Source organism: Etheostoma spectabile, chromosome 4 (genome assembly GCF_008692095.1).
Source record: "Etheostoma spectabile isolate EspeVRDwgs_2016 chromosome 4, UIUC_Espe_1.0, whole genome shotgun sequence".
Lineage (NCBI taxonomy): Eukaryota > Metazoa > Chordata > Actinopteri > Perciformes > Percidae > Etheostoma > Etheostoma spectabile.
The window spans coordinates 23,156,115-23,179,965 of record NC_045736.1 but is presented as its reverse complement, the minus strand read 5'-3'; the positions used below and the strand labels follow the sequence as shown (position 1 = coordinate 23,179,965).

Here is a 23,851-nt window from a genome sequence, read left to right as displayed (position 1 = left end):
ATAATTAGAGTGGACTTGCTGCCCTGCACACAATGAACTAATAACAAATGAGCCACAGAAACTGAAGTTGAGTTCCTTTTATCCAACTGTTAAGCTAAAGATTAGCCAGAGGTTATTAGACCAGCATGGGGGATTGGCTTTCCGCTTGGCTATCACCAACTAGTATGCTAACAGGATTAGCCATAGGGTCAGTGCAATATGGCTAGCAGTGGTCAGAAGGTGAGCAGGCTGAAGAAAGGCAGGCTGAGGACAACTTAGCGAGCCAGCTAACATTGTGAAAAGGCTCCAGGCTCAGGCTTTTCCCTCTGGGGGGGACAGGGTGGGGGGGTAATTAGTTAAGACGGCGGGAGACGCCACCATGCTGTGTGAGAAGGATGAACACAGGGAGCTGTTGCATTTGGAGTTGTTTGTGTATGTGTGTGTGTGTGTGTGTGTGTGTGTGTGTGTGTTGTGTGTGTGTGTGTGTTTGTGTGTGTTTGTGTGTGCATCTCAAGGGTGTGTGTATGAGGAAGAGAGAGAGCAAACTCTATGCCCAGCTCGAACATTGTGGCCCTGAAATGCTTCCAAAGTATATGATATGATGTGATGACACTTTGGGAACAACAAACAAAAAATTATTCCAGTAATCGCATTTGTTAACTTATAAAACCCTATATGCAAATGTATGCAGGTGAACATGTATTTGTTTCTATACACACAATCGTTAATCATCTTAACACCACTAAACCAGAGGAACTAATCAAAAACAATCTATTAAGAATCTATTAGCTTGGCAATGGGTAATCTGATAAGCCTGCTACAGTCGCTTCCCATAGGAGAGTGTGCATGTGTGCCTAGTGCTGTCTGCATTCTTCACAGTAGATTAGCTAATTTGATAGTAACTCACATATTTACACTCATTTACACTCATTTTGTATAATGAAGATGAAGAAGATTCTAACATCCTGTTATTTACAGAGATTTAAGGGAAACATCAAAGTGCTGTGTCTTGTTCCATTACATGTCTTACTTCCATGCAAGTGTATCTCTCTATAAACAGTTGATCATTCCTGCCACTTAATGGCTGGGGTTATGTAGCTTACAAGTGCTGTTGTTAAGGGCTTGTGGAGAGCTGTACAGTCATTTAAAGACAGTCCTTTCTAAGCCAAGGCATGTAATGTGAGCTGCTGGGCATAATTGCAAGGAAATGAGCGTGCAAGACGTGTGAGAGTGTGTGTGCCTGTATGTAGATACAGCCACTGTGTGCCAAAGGTAATCTATGCCCGCTGTGCCAGTCATGCCTAACCCTCTGGACACAGTGCCACCACTCCAACATGCCCCAGTGTGTGTCCAGGTTTGTATAGACCTGCATGAGTGTGCTTATTTTGGCTTGTTAGCTTGAGATACAACATCCCCTCTGGTTTCAGTGTGTGTGTGTGTGTGTGTGTGTATGTGTGTGTGTGTGTGTGTGTGTGTGTGTGTGTGTGTGTGTGTGTGTGTGTGTGTGTGTGTGTGTGTGTGTGTGTGTGTGTGTGTGTGTATTGCCAGAAATGAGTGTGCCCATGGAACCTTGGCACTGCGCCATCCACCAGGTGTGCTGTTGGCTGAATACGTTGGCATGGACAGAGATATGCCAGGACACTAAATCCTCTAACCACAACTTCCCTCTCTACGAGCACAAATCATGCCCCATGTCAGCACCAATGACAATTGGCTGCAAATCTGACCAACCATTATTTTGAGGCCCAATGTAATAATGTGGTAAAAAATTTTGATCTTTGGCCTAATGCATAAACCTTCCCTTATCTTTCTCAATATGGAATCATAACACTTATAACATATGAGAGTATAATGTACAGAAATACTGAAAAGTTAAACAAATGTAACACTGCAAGAAAAGAAGGGATTCTTTGATGTTCTATCCCAAGATGTCTAATGGAGATGACCTAGAAACAGGCTGGCCTTGTCCTCACTTGGATCATGTGAGCATCCCAGCTTGCATCCAGACTCTGCTAATCTTCCCTTAAAAATGGATTCTAACATGGTACATTCATTATTCATCTTTCCCATGTCTCTCTTTTCCTTTAGTCTCATTTTCTCACTGCTTTCTTTATCTCTCTCCTGTATTCTTTACTTTGCCTCATTAACCCCTGGTAGAAGTGAATTAGGATAGGAACGCCAAGGTAGTGAATGAGTAACATGCAGTGCAGTCACACGCTGTTGAACGGGCTAAAGTGCATTAGTGCACTGAGACTATCAAGGGCTGAACTTTTTTTTTATCAATGGCATTAGCTAACAAAGGAGCCCACTGGAACTTATCCTCCGCTTTAAAAGTGATTAGCTTTGAACATTTTGCACCGCATTGGTGAAATTACTGAGTAATAGTTGGCGCTGAGTTTAAGAGACATTTGTTAAGATTTGCATTTGAGTACAATCAACTTGCAGTAATTCATAGCGTCCCTTAATGTCACCAGTGCTTGTAGTCTGGTAGGAAATATGGATCATTATTGCAAATGAGGCTCTTGTAGGATAAAAGTGTGCAGTTAGAGACACTGGTTTAATGAGACTGAGTGGGTGGATTTTTGTGTGTGTGGTGTGTGTGTGTGTGTGTGTGTGTGTGTGTGTGTGTGTGTGTGTGTGTGTGTGTGTGTAAGATATGAAAGTATATGTATGGAAGGTTGTGCACCTACTATTACATGCAACATTCTAACATGTATGTACTGTTATGTACTGTGTGTATGTGTGTAGGCTCTGCCCTTCTCTTTAATGAGAGAAAATGATTAGAGAAAAATAGAGCTCACTACATCTCCTCTCAACGAACACAACGCTCAACTATTATCAGGGAGAGGAATATTTGATCACAGAAGGAGATAGACAGACAGAGCCTAAAGAGAATATGTAAGGAGCAGATAAAACAGAAAATGAGAGAGAGAACAGAAGCAGAGAGGCGACGTGAAAAAGCAATGGATGATTCCCTTTAATTATTCATAACTGTAGTTTTACAGTGGCTATTTGAGTTAGAATGAGAGTTATGGGTGCCTTTTAGATTTTTTTTAAACGCATAATATCCAACAATTTATCTGGCTGCTGCTCCTAAATCGATTTCAGAGCAGAGGTGGTTGCACCTGAGGCCTGAAGTCACACCTGTATTTTATATTTTCTGTGTGCAATTCTGCAATGACGCCCTCCAAGGCTGGAGTGCGTCTTTGCGTATAAATATGCGTGTTTGTGAGTGTCCACAGGGAAATGTCAGGGGCTTTTTTCGGTTGAGTTAGTCACACAAATGCACCAGCCAGCAGACGGGGAAAAGACTCAAGCGGGCAATGACGAGAGATAATTGATATGCACATTCTTCAGCAGGACGCAAACATACAAAGACACACTCAATTCTCAAAACCTTGCACAGATCTAGACATATGGACTCACCCAGAGCCCACCTGTGGTAGTCGTGGGCGCTGTAGTAGCCCTGGGTAAGATAGCATACGCAGAAACCATACATCATCCTCTGTACGGGAAGCTAGCATTGATTAATTTGATTTCATGCTAGGTTGAATGCTAAGAAAGGGCACTTGTGTTGACATAAGAAAAGATATTCTCTGTATGCTTGGCTTTTCCCACTCACATTATGGCTTAACAGGGCTATATGTAATCTGAAAACGTAAATTAAAAGCTGTGCTGTCAGATGTGTCCAATGACATATATTGCAGTTAATTTGGTAACATCCTGATAAGATTGGATGACTCGAAAAGAGCTAAATTGAGAGGAAAAACTCAATGTAAAATGCAAAGTGTAAATTATCTGTTTTGTCTTGGGCGCCTGGTCTTAACTTCTATTCACTCTACCGTATCTGATCCCTTTCATCATTCTCTGCATCTCCATTTCCCCAGTCTCTTTCTCGTCCGTTCTGCATTTTTGTGCGTGTGTGTGTGTGTGAACTAATGACCGAGGGCTTCCCAACGCCTGCACAAAGCCAGCCTCTGTGCTGCTGCCCGGGCCATACAACTCATGGCACGGCTGGCTGAGCCAAATGATGACACAGGCTACATACACACACAAGAACAAAGTCACTATAGCATATTCTCCAACTAGGATTTTCAGTTCAAAATCATATTGAGCAGAAAGATAACACACATACTGAGAGTTAAAGAAAGAGTTAACACAGACATCCCCCCCCCCCCGGTCAAATATTATTGGTGTTTCCAAAATGTGTTGATTTGTTCCTTTTTTTGGGTGGAAATCCTGCCTATAAAAGGTTGAGAGGTGGACACACACACACACCACACAACACACACACACACACACACACACACACACACACACACACACACACAATTGACAGGGCAGCATTATGCACAAGAAACAAAAACAGATGTAATGGTCAACAACTGCAGCAAGTATTTAATTATATTTTTTTAGATTGTTATTATTGTCATTATTTATCTTGCTTATCTTTATAATAGTTTTTATCAAATAAAACTAGCGACCAGACAGACAGAGCTAATACTGGTTCATGTTCTTGCTCAATGAACCAATGCTAATTAGCTTATGGTAACACTTTGGCTGGTGCAGAGGTCGCTCGTGTTATCTTTTAGTTTGTAGACTTTAACACTAACCAACAGGCATTCTGCTGCACTCAGTTTAAAGAATCAGTTTGAAGGACTTGAATTCTGCACTGATGAACTTTTTAAAATTTTTATTTTAACAGTAGTCTTACTTTTCCAGGGTGTTCTGTTGTTGTTACACTAGTCATTAAAGTCTTATGTTGGAATGGACTGGTCATGCTGTTGTAGAAACCTTGAGATTGCTTCATTGATGCCCCGATCAGATGAATGACAGCAACTACCAACCTGAGCCTGGCATGGCCACAATGGGCACACAGCGGGCACTGGAGGCTCCTACCACCTGGCCCACCGGCCACATACACACAGCAGATGGCTCAATTCGGCCCCCTGATGGAGGGCGCAGCTGAGGAATCCTAACATGTGTTTATGTGTAAATGTGTGTGCAGTTTCAAAACAAGCATATACAATAGGTATTGGATTATTGACTAGGATCCTCTCTTTTGTTTGGTGTCCTTGGACCACCTATTGACATTGTATATATGTGTGCAAGTGTGCGTGGGTCATGGTGATTGCCCATTCATTGTCAATGCTCAACAGTCCCTTAAAAGTGCAGAAGTGACAGAAAGAATCACGTCAAGGTCCATCTGCTCACTGCTATACAACACAGACAGAGGCAACTTAGTTATGGTGTTTCTTTAAATGGAATGACATAAAAAGGAGGAAGTGAGATATGATACATTATGTTAAGCTAGCGTGCTAACAGATGAACAGGCTCACACAGTGACCAATGACAAGCCAGGCCAAGCAGACAGATATAATGAAACAGTCAAATGGAATAGAGGCCTTTAATCCTAAATATTAAGTGCAGTAGATGGCCGGTCCACCGCTGTGTCCTTGACCGCAGCGGTATTCAGGTGACCGCTGGAATTAGTTAATCACACCAGTGAACATCACCTCTCTTCATCACTTCCTTCTTTCCCCCGCCTCTTCTTGCTCTTCTTTTTATCTGCTCTATCTATCTATCTATCTATTTATTTCCCTTCCTCTTCCTGTATCTCCCCTATTGTCCCATTATACCAGTACTCATTAGTTAGTGTCCCGTTTATGTGTGTGTGTGTGTGTGTGTGTGTGTGTGTGTGTGTGCGCGCGCGCGTTTACAGAACACAGAGGGACTTCATTAGTGCATTAAACATGTTGTTTGTGCCACTCTCTTGTTGCTCTTGACAACCTTGAGCACTACATTTGGTGAAAAAGAGACTGAGTGTTGATAATACACGATATTAAAGCACTTCATGTTCAGCCAAATTACAAATGGAGAGATGCTTCAGGTAAATGTTACATGTTAAATGTTAAATGAAGGTAATGTTACTTAAAACAGAAACGTCTTCCAGGACCTTGATGAAAGACAGATCCATTTGGCACACACTTGTTGTTCATTTTGTATCTATATAGCCATGATCATTATCAATAATGGAAATTAAGTTTTATTATTATTTTTTTACCTGCAAATACTGTGCGTTGGCTTTTTCAAATTCTGTCAATCCTTCCCCTTTCTCATCCATCCTACAAATATTCTCCCTGGTTCTACCCCTCTCTTCCTTCCTCACCCTGGGCCATGGCTATATAAACAGCATTCGACGCTAGTGCTCTCCGGAGGAAAGTGCAGGAACAGAAACACGCTCCACCATGGCCTCATGGTCTGCATAGCACTCCCACAAAAGCATCAAAAGCTAAACACTCATGCAAAAAACAGATCCTGATGACTCAAACACCTACTTTACTGATGAGATAATAAGCACACATAAAAAAATACTTATGGAAATAATGACCTGCAAAAACACAAGAGTAGAAGAGGACGCATCAGTGAGGAAGAATCTTTTATCACACACTTGTGATTCAGTTACTTTGTCTTTTTTCTCTTCCTGCCTTACGGTTATTTTTGCTAGCACTGCTATGATTCTCTGTGAGTTTCTGTGTGTGCGTGTGTGCGTGCGTGCGTGCAAGTGCTCGTATGTCAGGTTTTATGCAAATTGAATATTTTCCAAGACCAGATTTCTTGTTGTTTTGAGGTTTTCTGTCTAAAGCAGAAGGCAGCCAAAAGAACTGCAGGCTCTTTGGCTCCGTTGTTACACACACACCTAAACAACAAACCTTAACAACCTGAGGTAGCATTACTTTCCCAGGAGATGTCTCTGTCTTGCACGTGCGTGCACGCAGACACACACACACACACACACACACACACACACACACACACACACACACAGACACACACAGACACACACACAGACACACACACACCTGAACCAGAGTGCACACCAGCAAAGCATAACAGACGTGACGATAGCTAAATAAATAAAGGGACTACTGCCAAGCTAAGTGAATGGGTGTCACTTTGACAAATGCACAGTGCTGAATCTTAGTCAACACTGTATTGTTTGTTGTCTCTTGCTCCACATTGCAACACACAAACAAATCCATGCCATCACAAGCGTACACATTATCATGCGTACTGTGAGTGACAAACACACAAACACTGCGGCATACACAAACACGCATTAAAACCACACAAACACACAGCCTGATTATACATTCATAATATTGAATGGATGACAGGTCTTGAGCAGCGCGGGCAGAAAACAAGGTGAATTCTAATGATGTACCAAGACATGACACATTGTAACAAATACCCAGGCTGCACACATGCATGTTACATCGACAGAATCTTAGTTATAGCACATTGTAAGAGTGTACAACTAACAATCGACATGTCAACCGAGAACATCTTCTACACAATTAGGATAAAACAGATGCATCAGTGTGGTCAAAATGTCTGTCTGATGTTGACCCAAACAGCTAGTGTGGTAATATACCTAAAAAAGACAACAAAATCATTAAGAAATTCACTACTTAACTGTTCTACTAAGTTGTATACGTACAAAGTTAAATCAAGCAGAGTTAGTACCAGAACACAAAGTTGAAAAGTGTATCCATCCATCACCTCTCCCCTCTCCCTCTCCCTCTCCCTCTCCCTCTCCCTCTCTCTCTCTCTCTCCACCTAGCCACCTGAATTAATCCACACTACACAGCTGACCAGAACAGAAAAGACATTCACCAGTCATGGCTGTTGGATTGATTGAAGGCAAGCTCTTAAAATTAGAGGCGAGGCGGTACGTGGCATTGGGATACGGCAGTAACATTTTATGTGTGACGTGACTAACATGACAATCGATGAGGGAGTAGCCACAGACTTGCTTTAAATTGCTTGTTAAACGAAAAAGGTTTTAAAGAGGCACTTGAATGCCCTGTTGGAAATAGCCAATAGCAAGAAAAATGGAGCTGACTGCATTTAATCTTAATGTAAAAAGAGCTTCCACAGTGCTTCGTGACAACGATTAAGCTGCAAGCATACAGTTTATTAAGTGACAGTAACCACCACTGGCTTATTCTATTTATACGATAAGGAAAAAATGTATGATGAAGGCAAAATAAAAAAATATCAAATCATTTCTACCTTCTTCAGTTTGCCATTCCTCGTGCCAACAAAAGCCACGGTGTTGCCACGGTAGTCGTATGCTGCCACCGAGGTCATGCCATCATCTTTGTCGATGAAGAGGGGTGTTCCCTCGATGGTGCTGGTTCCCCCGAGAGGCTGGTTGAAGTCCTGGCCGCAGAAGTTATCGTCTATCTGCAGGGGCTGGAGGAAGGAAAAAAAGACAACAATCAGACAAAAGGTTTGACGGAAGAAAAAACATTTTACAAAATTCAATTCTGATTCTGAGAATGTCATTTTATAGTATTCATTTTGTATCCTAATAAGGAAAAATACAAATGTAAGTAGTTAGAGACGCTTTCTATGTGTCGGTTCAATTCGATTTGGTGTGTCAATTGTGTATTAAGATGTTCTAGAATACCACAAAGTCTCTTATATCTTGTGTACTTTCCGACTCTGTTAATTCACAGCGTACACTTGAAATTACCTCCTTTTTTATATTTTAAATCCCGTATTTTTGTTAAACAGTTCAAAGTACGGAGAGAGAAGGACTGTAAGAGAGCAGCAACATCAGGCACCTTAGCCCAGTCATTTAAAAGGAACCTACTCAAATAAAATCTTCAACGCAGCAGAGCCATCTAAGAGTCCACTTGTTACTTGTTTCCATATCACAGCGGGAATACAGGCAGGGCTATAGGTCCAACTTCTAATGATTTACTTGATTATCTTACATGTTAAACAGCCTATTCAAACAGGAGCCATTCATGAATACACCCTTCTTTCTCCCAGAAGGCAATCCCACTGTGCAAAACCTTCAGCATTTGGTTAAGTATTTGGTCACGGCGGTGACATGGCAGTAATGCGGGTGACCATGTGACAATATCTGGAGCATTCCAGTGTCACGAGGGGCCCATCGCCCCAAGCAATCTGCTTCCCAATATGATGCCTTTACCACTCACAGACACAGAACATAATCGGTTGCCTATGAATTAAGGTTAAAGTGCCACAGACGATGAATGCTTTTCTACAGATGGAAAGTGACAATTATTTTGATAACTGATTGTGTAGGAGACTTTTTCCAGATTCCCAAATGTGAGAATTCCACAAAACTCAATGGGCGTCAGTGTGTCAACCAGAGCCAACAGACGCATATGAGAGAGAAAGACACCCCCACCCCCCCACCCCACCCCCCACACACACATTTTGGGAGTGTGTAAATTGCGGTGTAATCCAGTCTTATCACTACATCATCTGATTGATCCACACAGGAGAAAAGATAACACCCCCTTCCCTCACTCTCTCTCCCTCCCTCCCCATTTGCCTAAATTGCCTAAATTATTCTCCCTTTTTCTACTATTCTCACTCTTTTTTCCTTCATCTCCTTTCAGCTGATACAGTAACTAAGCAAGCATCAATATCCCCTCCCTGTCCTTTTCTACTTGTGTCCATCCATCCCTTCTCTTCTAATCGCTTTGCATCTCCCTCTTCATCCATCGCTCCTCGGCAAGTCCCCTTCTGCCTCCATCTCTCACTTAGTTACTACTCTTTCTTCTGTCCTGAGCACACCTCTTTGACCTGTGTGTGTGTGTGTGTGCAGGGTGGTAGGACTATTAAATGGAGTCAACAAAAAGCTCTCCTTTTTTGTTCCTTTGCACAGTGATGTGACATGGTAAAAGCAAAGAAAATAAGACATTTTTATTTGAAGCCACTATGTGTGTGTATGTGTGTGTGACAGGACCACACACAGCCATTACCTGAAACATCTTTTTTTTGTAACAACTAATTGCTTGGGGGCAATTTATTTCCTCTGAACAAAGGTAACTGACACCACAACACACACCGACAAAAACACAAGTAAGGACCTGTAAACCTACATGCGCACACACACACACACACACACCACACACACACACACACACAACCGAAGCCTCTCCGGTACTTTCTGATTGTACACAGAGATTTGGCTACAAGCAACAAAACAATTCCTGTCGTCTTAATATGAAATACAACTGGGGGCAAGCATTTTAAACCATATAGTCATGGAAAAGAAATCCATCAATCTGGACTAGAGTCAACCCCCCCCCCAAGCAATCCAATGCCGTCAGAGCCTAAGGAAAACAAGTTAAACGGGTTAATCCATCTTCTATGAAAGAGACTCACTATCGGAAATACTGTATATAGCAGCCTCAAGAGACCATAAGGGTTAAAAAAAAAAAAACTATACACCACTAACACGCACGCACGCACATACTAGCACGTGCGCGCGCAGGCGCGCAGGCGCGCAGCACCAGGCACGCACCACGCACACCACACACACCACACACACACACACACACACACACACACACACACACACACACACACACACACACCACACACACACACACTAGCCAATACAAGTCTCTCTAGGGCACTGGAGGGTAAAGGTGATATAGCATTCTTGTAGGTCTAGAAGGTTTAAACAGCATGGATCAGCATGAAATAAACGGCATTCCCCTTGAGGTTGGAAAGCATTTTAATGGAGGATACATTTTTAAGTTGGTTCCGCAATTTAAGAAGATCCCCATGTGAATTGGAGCTGATATCTAGTATGGAAAGAATATTGCCCCTGCGGTCTCTGCAGGGTTTTGCCTGGAAAACATATTTAACGTTCTGCAGTGTTTTCAAAGATGCCGAACGCCGTCAGGGAGGAAGGAGTTAAGCCAACAGCCTTCCACTGACTTTGGCAGCAGGGTCTTACTAATGTAGAAGAGGAGGTTTCTCGTTTAGATTTTCACAGGGTGCATGTGGCACTGAATAAAAGTTGTGAAGATGCAGTTCAGTGGGGCTTGGTCTTTTCTTCTTAAAGTGCTCATATTATGCTTTTTTGGCGTTGAGCACTTTAAGATCCCCTTTCAAAAAAATAGTATGAGTGTGTAAAAACTAAAAACACGAGCTAATGTTTTTTTCTTACCACTATTCTAATCACTTCTAATCTAGTTTTTCACAATTATTATATTGTAAAAATATATAATATTATATATTACATTATTGTACTATTTTACATTGTATATGGGTTGCAACCTATGCTTATTTTAATTATTGATCAATCAAAAAATCAATTGCTTTGGCTATAATATGTAGCAAATAAATGAAGCAAATAAAGCCAAAAATGCCCATCACAAGTTCTCAAAGGGGACATCTCAAAACGGCCCAAAATCACAAATCTTTTCAGTTGATCATCATTAAAGACCAAGACCGGTAATTGATTATCAAAATGTAATAATGTAAGTTCTGCTGCATACCCAGACTGAAAGAATCTCCCTAAACTTTGATCTGGAAACTTTTGAATGGGATTTTTGAAAGGGTTCATATCCAGGCTAAGAGTGAAGCATTGTACTAACAGTGTGTATACACAGTACGTGAGCTGTCAGCTGAGGAATGTCACAGAGGGATGTGTAACCTAGATTCTGCTGATACAATATGAGGACTGCACACAAAATATGTATTGAAAGATACATAGTGAAAAGAAAAAAAAAAATATATATATATTAATATATATATATATAAAAAAGGTGGTTTCTAGAAACACCTAGTTGAATGTTGCTGGCTAACAGCCACAACTGTGGTGGCTTCCCCTGGGTGGAGCTGCTTCAGCCACTTTACACTGCAAAACGATGAAATGTAGTCATTCATCTGCCACCAAACACGCGTGTCCACACAACTCAGCCCACAATAACACTGACTATTCACAGATGTGTGCTGGTTGGCCCACGCTAGAGGAAATGGTTGAATAATAGTCCCCTATGATTGCTATTTCTTAAACATATTACGTCAAGAAAGTTTGTCTGGGCAAATAGCATGTAGACCTCAAGTGTAATTTGTCAATAGTAACCTACATTCAGAAAAACATACGGAAACAGCAGAATACAAAACAGGCTTATGTAAAGGAACATGGTGTTGTTGTTTGACCACACTGCTGTGAATTATGGCTATTAAGCTGGAAGGAAAACATGTACGGCAAACACAAAAAACCCTAGTTCATTTGGCAACGTGTATTCATTGGGCAGCCGTTACATTCACAGGCGCTATGTTTCTCCATAAAAACCTGTTTGTGCAGAAGAAAGACACCAAAAATATGTTTTTGTATCATGAAGAGCTGGAAAGGAGTGGCGAGGACATGAGAGGGGGACATAAGTGGCTGGTATTAATGCTGACAGCATGGTTTAGAGACAAGCCTGCAATTCATCTGTGTGTGTAGCTGCCTGTGTTCTTTCGGGCATGCATGTGTGTGTGTCGCCGCTCTCCTCACTAGTCATAGGCTGTATCATTGTCAAGCAAACAGACTAGAGCCCGACTGATAAAGGATTTTTAAGGCCGATACCGATACGAATATTTGATTATTTAAAAATCCGATATGTTGTACATACATACAGCTGCAACACATGTAAATGAAAATTATCTGAAATAAATAGCCTAGGATATACGTATTTAAAAAAAAATGTATCTCTGTGAAAGCTCCTTCACTTGTTTTCAACAATAACTGATTAAATAACTGATTAAAAGAGCTAGGGAGAGAGGGGGAGTGCGATGGAGTCAGCTGTCAGAGTGACAGCTGACTCATTATGAATGGGTCCAGCAGGCTCCGTCTCACACGTTATTACTCTACAAACTGAAGTTAGTTGCATTGAATAACTTCTTCTGTGTTTTTCGTTGTGCCCGCCACAATAGCAGAGTTACCAGCGAAACACTGGTACAAATACAGGTTTGCTTCTCATGCTTAACAATATACAGCTGTGTTAATAACAATTAAAACTGTGGACAAATGACAGAAGCATGACACCGGCGTTGTTGCCGCTCTGTCTCTGTTGCTGGGGAGCCTGTGTGAGTGAATGGGGGTGGGGCTGCATGGAGACTAATAGGAGAGATCCAAACACAGGCACGGCTTTACAGAAGAAATGGGTCATGTAATGTAAAATTAAACCATATTGATACAAACAACATTGCTTCGTTTGTGGAGAGGCAGCGAATGCGACCTAGAGGAAAAATATTACCCGCGCCCTAGAGCCCTGTGAGCTAACAGACACTAACTAGCACTGGTCACTGTGGCTGTCTGAAAAACAACACAGACGGGACAAAATGTTGCAATTACTAGTAAATTAGTAAACCTTGTGACCGACATATGACCGCCTGCTATCTGTTGTGACATTTTCCTCACGTTACTCTATCCTCTGTGACTGTCTACATCTAGAAACTAAGCTGCACGGGGCAGGGAACAACTCTGACTGGCACATGATCAGACAGTGGTTTACAGAGCGGTAGATGGGCTTTGCAAAAAAAAAAAAACTCAGCGTTCTATGAAATTACACATTAAAATAAAACATAAAAAACGCTTGATTACGCAAATTTGATCGGGGGAAGCCAAAATCGTGATCATTCGATTAATTGTGCAGCCTTACTAGATGCTATACACTGTAAAAAATCCTGGTCTTGTCAAACAAACACTAGAGGCACAGCCTGTGCACCAAAATACAATAAATCCCTCCAACCAATCACAGACAACATGGTTGGGGAGAGGGGTGGCTAATGACTGTAATGACACTGATGTTTTATTGATATGAATAGTTATGCCAAATTATATGGTTTAAATAGACAATACACAATACTAATGTAAATGCAAGCCAACACTTTTCATTTAACTTCACTGCTTCAAAGTATCACTGCTTTGTGACAATAAACAGCAATCCCCAAGAGAACACTGTTCTGAAAATACAGCATATGGATGTAAAAACAAGCACAAATCAACTTACAGACACTCACACACCTCTAAAACAACCTCTGTGTTTATGATAACAAGATGTAAAAGTCTCATAAGGCTCATAACAGACGTCACTGGCTCCATGGACACAAAGCCATGGACACAGAGTGTGTTTGATTGGTTGGGTCTCAAAGGTGTTGGACAAAATGCATTAAAAACATCTTGAGTGAAAAGTACAGTGTTTCTACAGGCTGATGATTTTAAACTCAAGACAACAGGGGTTTGAGGAAAAGAAATCTGTCTAAGAAAAATTTACTTTTGTCCAAACTATTTACAATTCATGAATTGTCTAGTTCTAAGATGCTGTAGCTGTTTTCTTCAATCTGTTATTGGATCTTGAACTGATTAATAATTTAGAAAAATAGATGACAGCACCGATTCCATATTCATGGATTGCAGGGCAGTCATTTCTATGTTGAGTGCACTCCAGTCAGACAGTGAAACCTCAAGGAGTTGGCACCTATTCAGAGAGCTGCTTCCACAATCTGTCACCACATGTTTAGACCACAATCCAACTGAATGTTAGCAACAGAGGGGGAAAAATATATACTGTATGAAGTATGTACAGGACAAAATAAACCTGAAAATGCATGCAAAGAAGAATACAGTCTGTTGGATATGAACCGATGTACAGTATATACGATGACAGAAAGAGGGCTGAGATTAAAAGATTGTCAGTTCAAAGTTTCACACCAGCTGGAAAATGTGGGTGGGGAAAGTGAATAAGTAACACACTTCTTCCCTCCATCTTAAACCATGACAGGTGCCCTTAGGCAAAGTTCTTAACCTCCGAATGTCAAGACGGAGATGCTCAGTGACCAGCAGTGGAATACTGGTTCAGCAGATTTAAAGGTTTCACAGCCAAAGATCTTTTTTTTTTTTTTTTAATAAACAAACAAGACATGTTAAGCAGCGGTTATATATACACACATATACACAGTACATGGATACAGTCATACTGCGCGCGCGCGCGCGCGCGCCACCACGCCCACACACACCACACACACACACACACACACACACACACACACACACACACCACACACACACACACACACACACACACCACACACACACACACACACACACACACACCACACACACACACACACACACACACACACACACACATCAAAATGTAATGTATCTATACAGGAACACTGTATGACTGGTAGATGATTATGAAAAATAGACCTCTACTGACTGCGTGGTGCGTACTTCGGCCCATTAACATGGGAACCAAACCATAAAGCTGGAAGCATATGTGGGCATTTATATAAAAAAAAAAAAAAGTTAAATAAACAAACACACCGAGACTATTAGAATGTGCAATACAGGCACAACCCTTGCCCCACATTCTCTGATTACTCCTTATAATGATGTATGCAACACACCACCCATGCACACAGTACAGATCAATACATAATTACACTGACAATTAGTATCATTAGAGGGGTGCTAGAGATGAGGATTTGTTGAGCTAAACACTCCTGAGAGAGAGAGAGAGAGGAGAGAGAGAGAGAAGAGAGAGAGAGAGAGAGAGAGAGAGAGAGAGAGAGAGAGAGAGAGAGAGAGAGAGAATTAAGCCGCTCACACACATTCTGCTTGGGGTCTTTTCCAAAAGGTTTTCTATTGTCCTTTAATAATTGGATGCAAGTGACACTTGAGTGGGTGGGACATTGTTAGCTCACACATTCCACTGTCACGGAATCAAAAGAGTATCCTGCATACAAATGAGCAAATTACGATTTTCAAATCAAATAGCTAAATTTTAACCTGAAATGACCCATTAGTACCAATAACGTTTAAGGCAACCCACCTGATTGGTGTCTCCTAGCTCAACTCATTTAGACTGTCGATTAACTCTGCTCGTCAACTCCGGCTCAATTAATCAGGTCTAATTACTTAAATGCATTTGCCAGCACATCTTTTTAGATTAGGTTTGCAGAAATAGGACTGTGTATCACAAAGACCACAAGTGAGTTACGCTCATTAGATGATATTCATAATGATGGATTTAATAAGTTTAGGAGCTGACCAATTCCACTTGTCTTTTCTGAAACAACGTAATGAAAATCTGCTTAAGGTGGGCTCATGACGTGCACAATATTTGTTGGAACGCCTAACTAGCAGAGCGGAAACTGTATCTGAGAGCAAATACAGGATCCTATAAATAAAGAGAACTCATTGTGTCCTCTATTACATCCCATTCAGTGAGTCAGTATACGATTCTCCGATAGTGTGTGTTCTTATCAGCCATAGGTAAAAGGATGGGTCATAACATCTGCTATCCAGCTGTAAATAGTCTCCAGGGTGCAGCTCGCCACAGGACGTTACTCACTCTGATAGCCATGCTCCTCTCAGCAGCTACGCTGACTAGACAAAAAACACAAGACTCACTGTACACTGATAACTTAGTTCCAGCAGCAGAAATATCTAATTGTTTGAAATAGGGGTGCCACAATTCTCCAAATCCTCGATTCAATTACATTTTTGATTCTGAGATCACAATTCGATTCAAGTCTTGATTTGTCACAATTATTTTTTTAAAGCACAGGTTGTTGTGCCATTTTTAGACTAGACTTTTATGCAATATATCTGACCTTTGTTTGCAATTTAGCACACTACATTGTCAAATACAAAAAACATTAAAAACTTAAATTGTAATGGACATAACAATAAAAAAGAAATTTGACAATAACCTGCCATCTAGTTTATCTTGTAACTGCAGTCTTCTTCACAGAAGATGACATTCAAGTTCACAAATAAACAAACAAAAACAAAAAACAGGTTCTAGCGCGCTAATTAAATGCCTAAAACTGGAGTTTTCCACCCCCGAATAAGACTGCCTATCTGCAGCTATGAATACTCCTAAGGCGCTTGGAATTGCATTTGCACGAGTTGAGTATAATATTCCAAATGAAGACAGAAGAGTAGTTTGTGTTGTTGTGAGTTTGAAGGATACATCTCTGTTTCTGTCGATGGGTCTCCTGCATCTGCTTCTGCAGTTGCCATCCTTTTTTTTTTGACTGGCTGTGACTGTTAGGGGATACGACTCGCAGCACTTCAACTCGTGCGTTTTCTCCGCTTGGCAGAACGTGAAATGGGGGCGTGCAAGGCGACGTGGGCGGGCCCAGTCCCGCGCATCTGCTTGCGTTCATCATGACTAGTTTAATAACTCTGGATTCTGCTGCGATGTTTAAATGTGACGTTTTAAATCGGGAGTGTTCGGCTGGTAAGCTGATGTACCCCAAAACAATTATCTGCTTAAAATATAGAGGTTTCTTTCGCCATGCAAAGTCTCTGGGAACCATTTTTCTGGGTCAGAGGGGTGCAGTTCCACCATTGACCGCTAAGTCCACGGTTGCATTAAGACATGGCGCTGTTCCTGGGGGCTTGTGTGGCTGCTTGCCAACCGGACGTGATGTGCGGGCGTGGCAGTATTGACCGTGCCATTTATTTTATTGGATATTCAAGATTGTGAATTCATTTTGATCAATTTAGATTTAAAATCGTGACACCCTTAGTGTGAAACAGTTTAGTATATGAAGTCAATCTGCTCGACACCATCCAAAATCTAAATAAATACTATACATTGAAACATATTCCAAGGAAGCACCACTCGCACCGCCTCACAAGTATTGTCTTGTGAAAGCAGTGTGATAATACCACAGCAATGAGCTACCACAGCAAAACTACGTTGCACAAGTGATCACTTACATATTGATTTCAGGTTTAGCATCAAATCTCCCCTTTGACACTGATTGTCATGCAACTGGCAGCATAAAAATGAATGCTTTTTTGTTGTTGCTATGATTGATCCTCGATTGATTGATGCATTGGCTTGTGACAAAGTTCAAAAGCTCACCATCCATCTGCCGATCGAGAGAAAGCTTGGTACTTTGAACAGTATTGTGTCAGATATGAGCCTCATGTAGAGACAAGCACAAATGATGCCTCCAGCGAGGAAAGGGAATGTCCCAAGTTGTTTTTTTTCTTCTCCTTTTTTCCTTAAGTCAACCAATATTTCAATTTTTCTAGATGATTAGTGAAAGCTGCAGTGGGTAAATAAAGACTGTTAACCGACAAGTAACAAACAACTGAGCCCCAGTTCAGCCGCCAGACATCCTGTCGGACTCGCACCAGTCGCAGAGCCACCATGTCGCGTGCATTGTCGTGGACACATGCAGCGGGGCAGTGCAGCTAATCAAATTTAATTGCAATTATGATCACCAAAAACAATCTTATCAAGGAAAAAACTATTATATATAACATATACTTATATATATATATACTTTTTATATATATACTTATATACTTATATATATATAAGTGTATATATATATATATATATATATATATATATATATATATACACACACTAATGTGTGTGTGCGTGTGTATACATATAGGGAAAAAAGTTAAAAAGGGGAAAGTATTAATGGAAATTTCGTTTGTGTTTTCACTGTTAATTTGTTAAACTGATTTAAATGTCTTTTCACTGTTTTTTAAGTTCATGCAATAATTCTAATAGTCAATAAGTAATCGTGTTAAATATTCAATCCTTCATTATTGATTTTCATAATTACAAAATAATCATAATTAGGATGTTTTCCTTAATCAAGCCACCCAAACATGCAACCACTTTTCTGCAACAGCTTGTGTGTCCGTGTGATCATGCAACAAACTTTTTGTAATTTAAATAATATTGGTTTTACTGTTCAACTGATGGTATTAAAATCATTCAAACTATGTCTTGTCAGTTAACGGTTCAGTTCAGTTTAGTCCAGTCACTTTAACGGTTAAATGGTTAATTATTAACACCCGTATTAGTTAAAGTAAGCTTATATCGCCTACAATTAGTAAGGGCGCAGGAAGGAGTGGGCAGGATTTGGTTGGCCAGTCTTCATATTCAGCATTAACAAAGTAAGCAATTTAAAATGGGGTTTTGACCAACACCAGAATGTGAAAGAAATACCAAAAAATGCTAAGCAATTAGAAAGTGCCTTGATCAGCAAATATTTCAGACAGTCATGGGACATCTCTTCCAATAACTGGTGTGTAGTGCGCTCAAGCTAATATGACCACAGTTCCCTGTGCTGCCCCAGTGTTAAATTCCATGACTTTCTATAACTAAATAAGTGTTTTCTACTAATGGCCAGGGTTACAGCTGGCTAGTTGGATGTTTTGCTTGCTGTGGAGAAAAAGTTGCTGAAATCACCATTTAATGTGGGTAAGAAAATATATCTGTAGTGTACCTTAAGGAAAAGATGACTTGACTTCCTCCAACTGCAATACATCTCTATGAATTCAGTGATATTGGATAAACACCAAAAGAGTTTTGTTGTGTTCCTAAATTCTCCTTATTATCTGTATTATACCACCTAGACACACACACACACACGCCACTGAGGAGGACAGTGTGCTGGCCAGGTGACGGACACCGATATTATTTGTGCAGCAGCCAGCGGTCAATCAACCTCTCTACTCCTCCCTCTATCTCCCCTCGTTCTGTCTTCCGCCCTTTTTCTCCCGCTGTTCTCGGCAGTGGTGGTGGCAAAAAGATTTCTGGGGCTATCACTCTTCCTCCCGTCCTCCTCTTCTCTCCGTCTGTAAATCACTGCCTTTCCTTCAAGCACACCCTGGCTGTAAAAGGCTTGCTGCTTTCTCCTTGGCTGGTTTTCGTTCTCTCCATCTCTCCCTTCATGCCATTTTAACTGTTTATTCCTCTTTCAGTAAAATCCCCATTCTTCTTTAAATCCCTGTCTTGCTAGCTGGAGTTGTGTGTAGTTATGAGCACTGACTGCTTTTGTCAAGACTAAAAAACATAAAAATCACACAGAAAAACTGTTGAAAATCTAATTTCAAACATGTTCAAAGAAGTTTTGACATTTGATTCAAATCAAAATTCTAACGCTTATCATTAAAAAAAAGAACGTTCCATTGACATCACATTCCAGTTAGCTGGCTGTGACTGCAGCACAAAACATGGCTCCCCATCACACTCTTTCATCTGGCCTGAACACACCAATCTAGGCATGGTCATAGTAATGTGTACAGTGTGTTTTAGAATCTTGCCAATTTACCAGAATTCTGGACAGAGTCAACAACACTGCTATCTTTTTCTCCTTTTTGTGCTTTCTTTCTCAATGTCTTCCCTTTTTCCTTCAAGCATCTTCTGTGGCTTGCTTTGTTCATTTTCACACTCTTTGTCTCTCTCATCTCCTCAACACCATCCTTCAAATTCTCTTACTCTCTCTTGTGCCCTCTTTGCCATCTAACTCTTACACTCTCTCTCTCTCTTACTCCCTTGTGTCCTCTAACTTTTACGCCAGCCCACGTCCTGCACCTCTTTCTTTCTCTCCAGTCCCTCTCTCTGATTCCACCTGTCATCTTTCTCATTTACCTCCTGAAACTCGTTCATCCTTTCTTATGCTCACCTCGCTCGTCTGTCTCTCTCTCTCTCTCCCTGTGGGGAAATGGTTTGTATTGATCCACTCTCCAACCGGGGAGAAGGTCAGGGGTTCACTAATAAAGCTCAGGGACAAAACAGAGACACACAAACACATGGGTGCACATACACACAGCAGACAAATATAGCCAGGTAGCAGGGCTGTAGTGATGAATGGCGTATATGTGTGGGCGTGCGTGCATGTGCATACCCACATCTTTTTATAACAGAGCTGCTTCTGGATTTGTTTTTTCTCTGTACCTATAAACACATCACCCTAATGACGGCTACAGGCTAGAGATTATGACCCAGCACAAATATGAACTCAACACAGGGAGATGACAGAGAGCCTGGCCATCCATCATGGCTGTGTGGCTAACAGCTGTCCAGCCCCTGCCCCCCTCCCGCCATGCCCTCTTCACCACTCTATAGCAGGGTCAACGTAGGGTTACGTATTCACCCTCCACCCCCACAACACACAGCCTTTCCCACACTGCAGTTGAGCCTTTGTAGCCTAGAGGTTAGAGAAGCGCGTTTGTATTCCTTGAGTAGCTGGGAAAATCTGGGTGGGGTTCAGTGCCAAACACCAGTAGCTTAGAGAGCTGTGAAGAAATAAGGATGGGGAGATGACTGAGAATTAGTTTTGTAGGTTAGTCCTTTACTTATAGTCCAACTAATGCCATCAGTAGCAAATAGTGGAAAAATGGCATCTATTAGCTGGCTAGAACAACTCTCAACTTCTTTTGCTATTTCACTTCTGCTGTCTGATTTAGCTTTGTCTGTGTTTCTCTGTGCTTGTTATGTTTAGCCATGTTGCACAGCATCAGCTCCCACACTGAAAAGTGATATCAGGCATCATACATCAGATTTAAGTTAGCTCAGATCACTGACTGCGGTTAAGGTCAGTGGTGGGCAGCTGACCTTTGGTCACTGCTTAGGGGCAATGTAGCAGACGTCATTAACCTGAGGCTGACCCCCCAAGCCTGGCTGCTGTTGTGGGGTCAGCCAAACAGCTGATCTCTGAGGCTATTACATCATCACTGCTGACAGCTTATATGGGACAAGGGTTTTTTGAGAGGATGTTTAACAGGTGATGCATTCTAAGTGAGAAGTTACGGTGGGATGCTTATTCTGCAAAATAATTGTAAAAATGAACAACACTCACACTGCATGTTGGCTCACAAGTAAGTCTTAGGCTGAATCCCATTCCTTCCCCTTACCCCTACCCCTTGGCCCTTACCCCTACCCCTTGGCCCTTGAAACCAAGGGGTAGGGGTAAGGGGTGAAAACATACCCCTATGAATTGGGACACCACTTGGTGACATCACCATACAGTATTGATCACAAACCTCCAAGATGCCGTCTAGGTCTGTTGATTGTGTGGGTTTGGACAACAGTGTTATATATTTTATAGTTATTTTAGGTTCACTTTGGTAGTGCAGAGTACTTATCTGTGTAGTACTTAGGTCTGTTTGCAATACAAATGTGTATACACATGCATCATGTGTACATATACATACATATACACCCTGTATACATGGTGTGTGTATATCTGTTTCAGTTATCACCGTTTTGAATGTCATTGATGTTCACAAAAACATTTTGTTGACAAAAATCTGTCTTTATTGGTGATAAATTGAACATAACAGGCAAAAACGTTACATAAAATAATGTTACAGAACCATTGTCAACTATTAGAACCATAACTAACATGTCGCACACAATAAAAGGCACTCATGTGTAAAACTAAAAAAATACACACAAGACCACAAACAAACTACACACACACTACACTGTTGTAGCTACAGCTGCTCTGATATTCCAGACCAGTCTGGAGCCTTTTGGCCAGTAACCCCCCCTCACATATCATCAGTGTCCCATATCAAAACCAACAACAATATAACAAGTGCATGAACAATGAACAGGAATTAATTAAATATTATTACAATAATAGTAGGCTACCAATGCAATAATGAATGGGTACAACATGAACATATGAATTAGGAAAGTCTGCTCGTTTGCAGCCCCAACCTGGATCAGCTGCTGTGTCCTCCTGTGTGAGACAGGGCGGTATATGTTAAGCACGTAGCGATGTATCATAGACCGTTAATATATATATAGCTATACAATCTATGCGATCTATACAGTCCATTCAAGGCAGAAATATGTGGGACTGTTCAACGTTAGCGTTAGCGATTAGCGTTAGCGATTAGCGTTAGCGATTAGCGTTAGCATTGCAAGCTAGCGATTTTAAAAAGTTTCAGTTAGGAACATGGGTACACATGTACAGGACTGCATAGACCACAAAACAAGACTGTCGTAACTTTTTAATCAATTATTAAACCTGAAGTACTTACATTCATGTGTCTCTCTGGTTGATGCAGCAGCCACACACTGCCTGTGTGTTTTCTAGTGAGGTCGCGTCCACACTAGATCCGTAGGGGTATACAGCCCTTGATCCATGCCTACCCCTAGCTCGTAATACGTATTGGACCGGCACTAGGTGCCGCGTGAACGCGCAAAAGGTAGGGGAAGGGCCAAGGGGTAGGGGTAAGGGGAAGGAATGGGATTCAGCCTTAGCCTATCTAAATGTGTTTAAGATCAAATTACCAAACAATGTTGAACAAGCAGAACGTTAACTTGAATAGGAGAGTCCCAGTGATTTATTTAAATATTATCATTTTTTAACCAGTTTTGTTAACTAGGGTTTTATTAACTCAAGCATAATATTCATGTGTGTTTATGACATTGTCAGAAATAACAGGTATAGATTTCTGTCAAATAAGGTAACACACTGGGTGCCTTGGTAGTTTATCAGGTAGAACGTGCGCTAATATACAGAGGCTCAGTCCTCAACACGGCAGCAGGTTCAACTCTGTAGCCATTTGCTACATGTCATTCCCGTCTCTCTCCCCTTTCATGTCTAAGCTGTCCTGTCATATTCTGGCCTATTCTGAGCCAGGAAAAACCCTGACTGCACAACCATTTACACTCCTTTGAGGTTAGATAGTCCATCTATTGAGAGTTATCATGATGGCAATAATTTTCCCCTCTAGCTAAATGCTGATGAGGTAAGCAGTATATCAGCAAATCCATTATCTGCCTGGCATGTGCATTTGCACATACAGTACAGTTTTAACTGGCCAGCACAGAGAGCTACCGCATGATGTTGCACTGTCCTGCATACAAAGGTAAAGTCAAGTTCTTTGCTGTACTTACCTGAGATTTGTACCACAGCACCCTTCACCAAGAGCTCCTGCTGCACTAGTGCAAAGGCCTAATTAAAATAAATGAGATAGCCTGCTTTGTTGCCTCAGAGCTATTGTCAGTGTGATTGGCACAAAGAAAGAAAAGCACAAAAAAGAATGAAGACAACTACTGGACAGGAAAGAGACTACATCTTCATAAGGTGGCAAAAGAGAGGACAAAAGGGATGTGAAAGAGGACTTTGCTGGGTCATTCACATCACTACCACACAACACACACCTGTGCACTCAAGCTAATAAAGACCTATGGAGAAAAAGAGTGCTATTCTTATCAAGTATCCCACTCCATTAGTTGCATCACAG

The 23,851-nt window shown here is 41.3% G+C and overlaps 1 protein-coding gene across 1 annotated transcript in view; it reads right to left on the bottom strand.

The window, feature by feature from the left end:
- plxna1b (plexin A1b) overlaps nucleotides 1-23,851 on the bottom strand; it is a 203,582-nt gene that overhangs the window by 135,305 nt on the left and 44,426 nt on the right. The window contains 1 exon segment of the mRNA XM_032513838.1: nucleotides 8,056-8,238. Within this exon segment, the coding sequence (XP_032369729.1) occupies nucleotides 8,056-8,238 (183 nt within the window).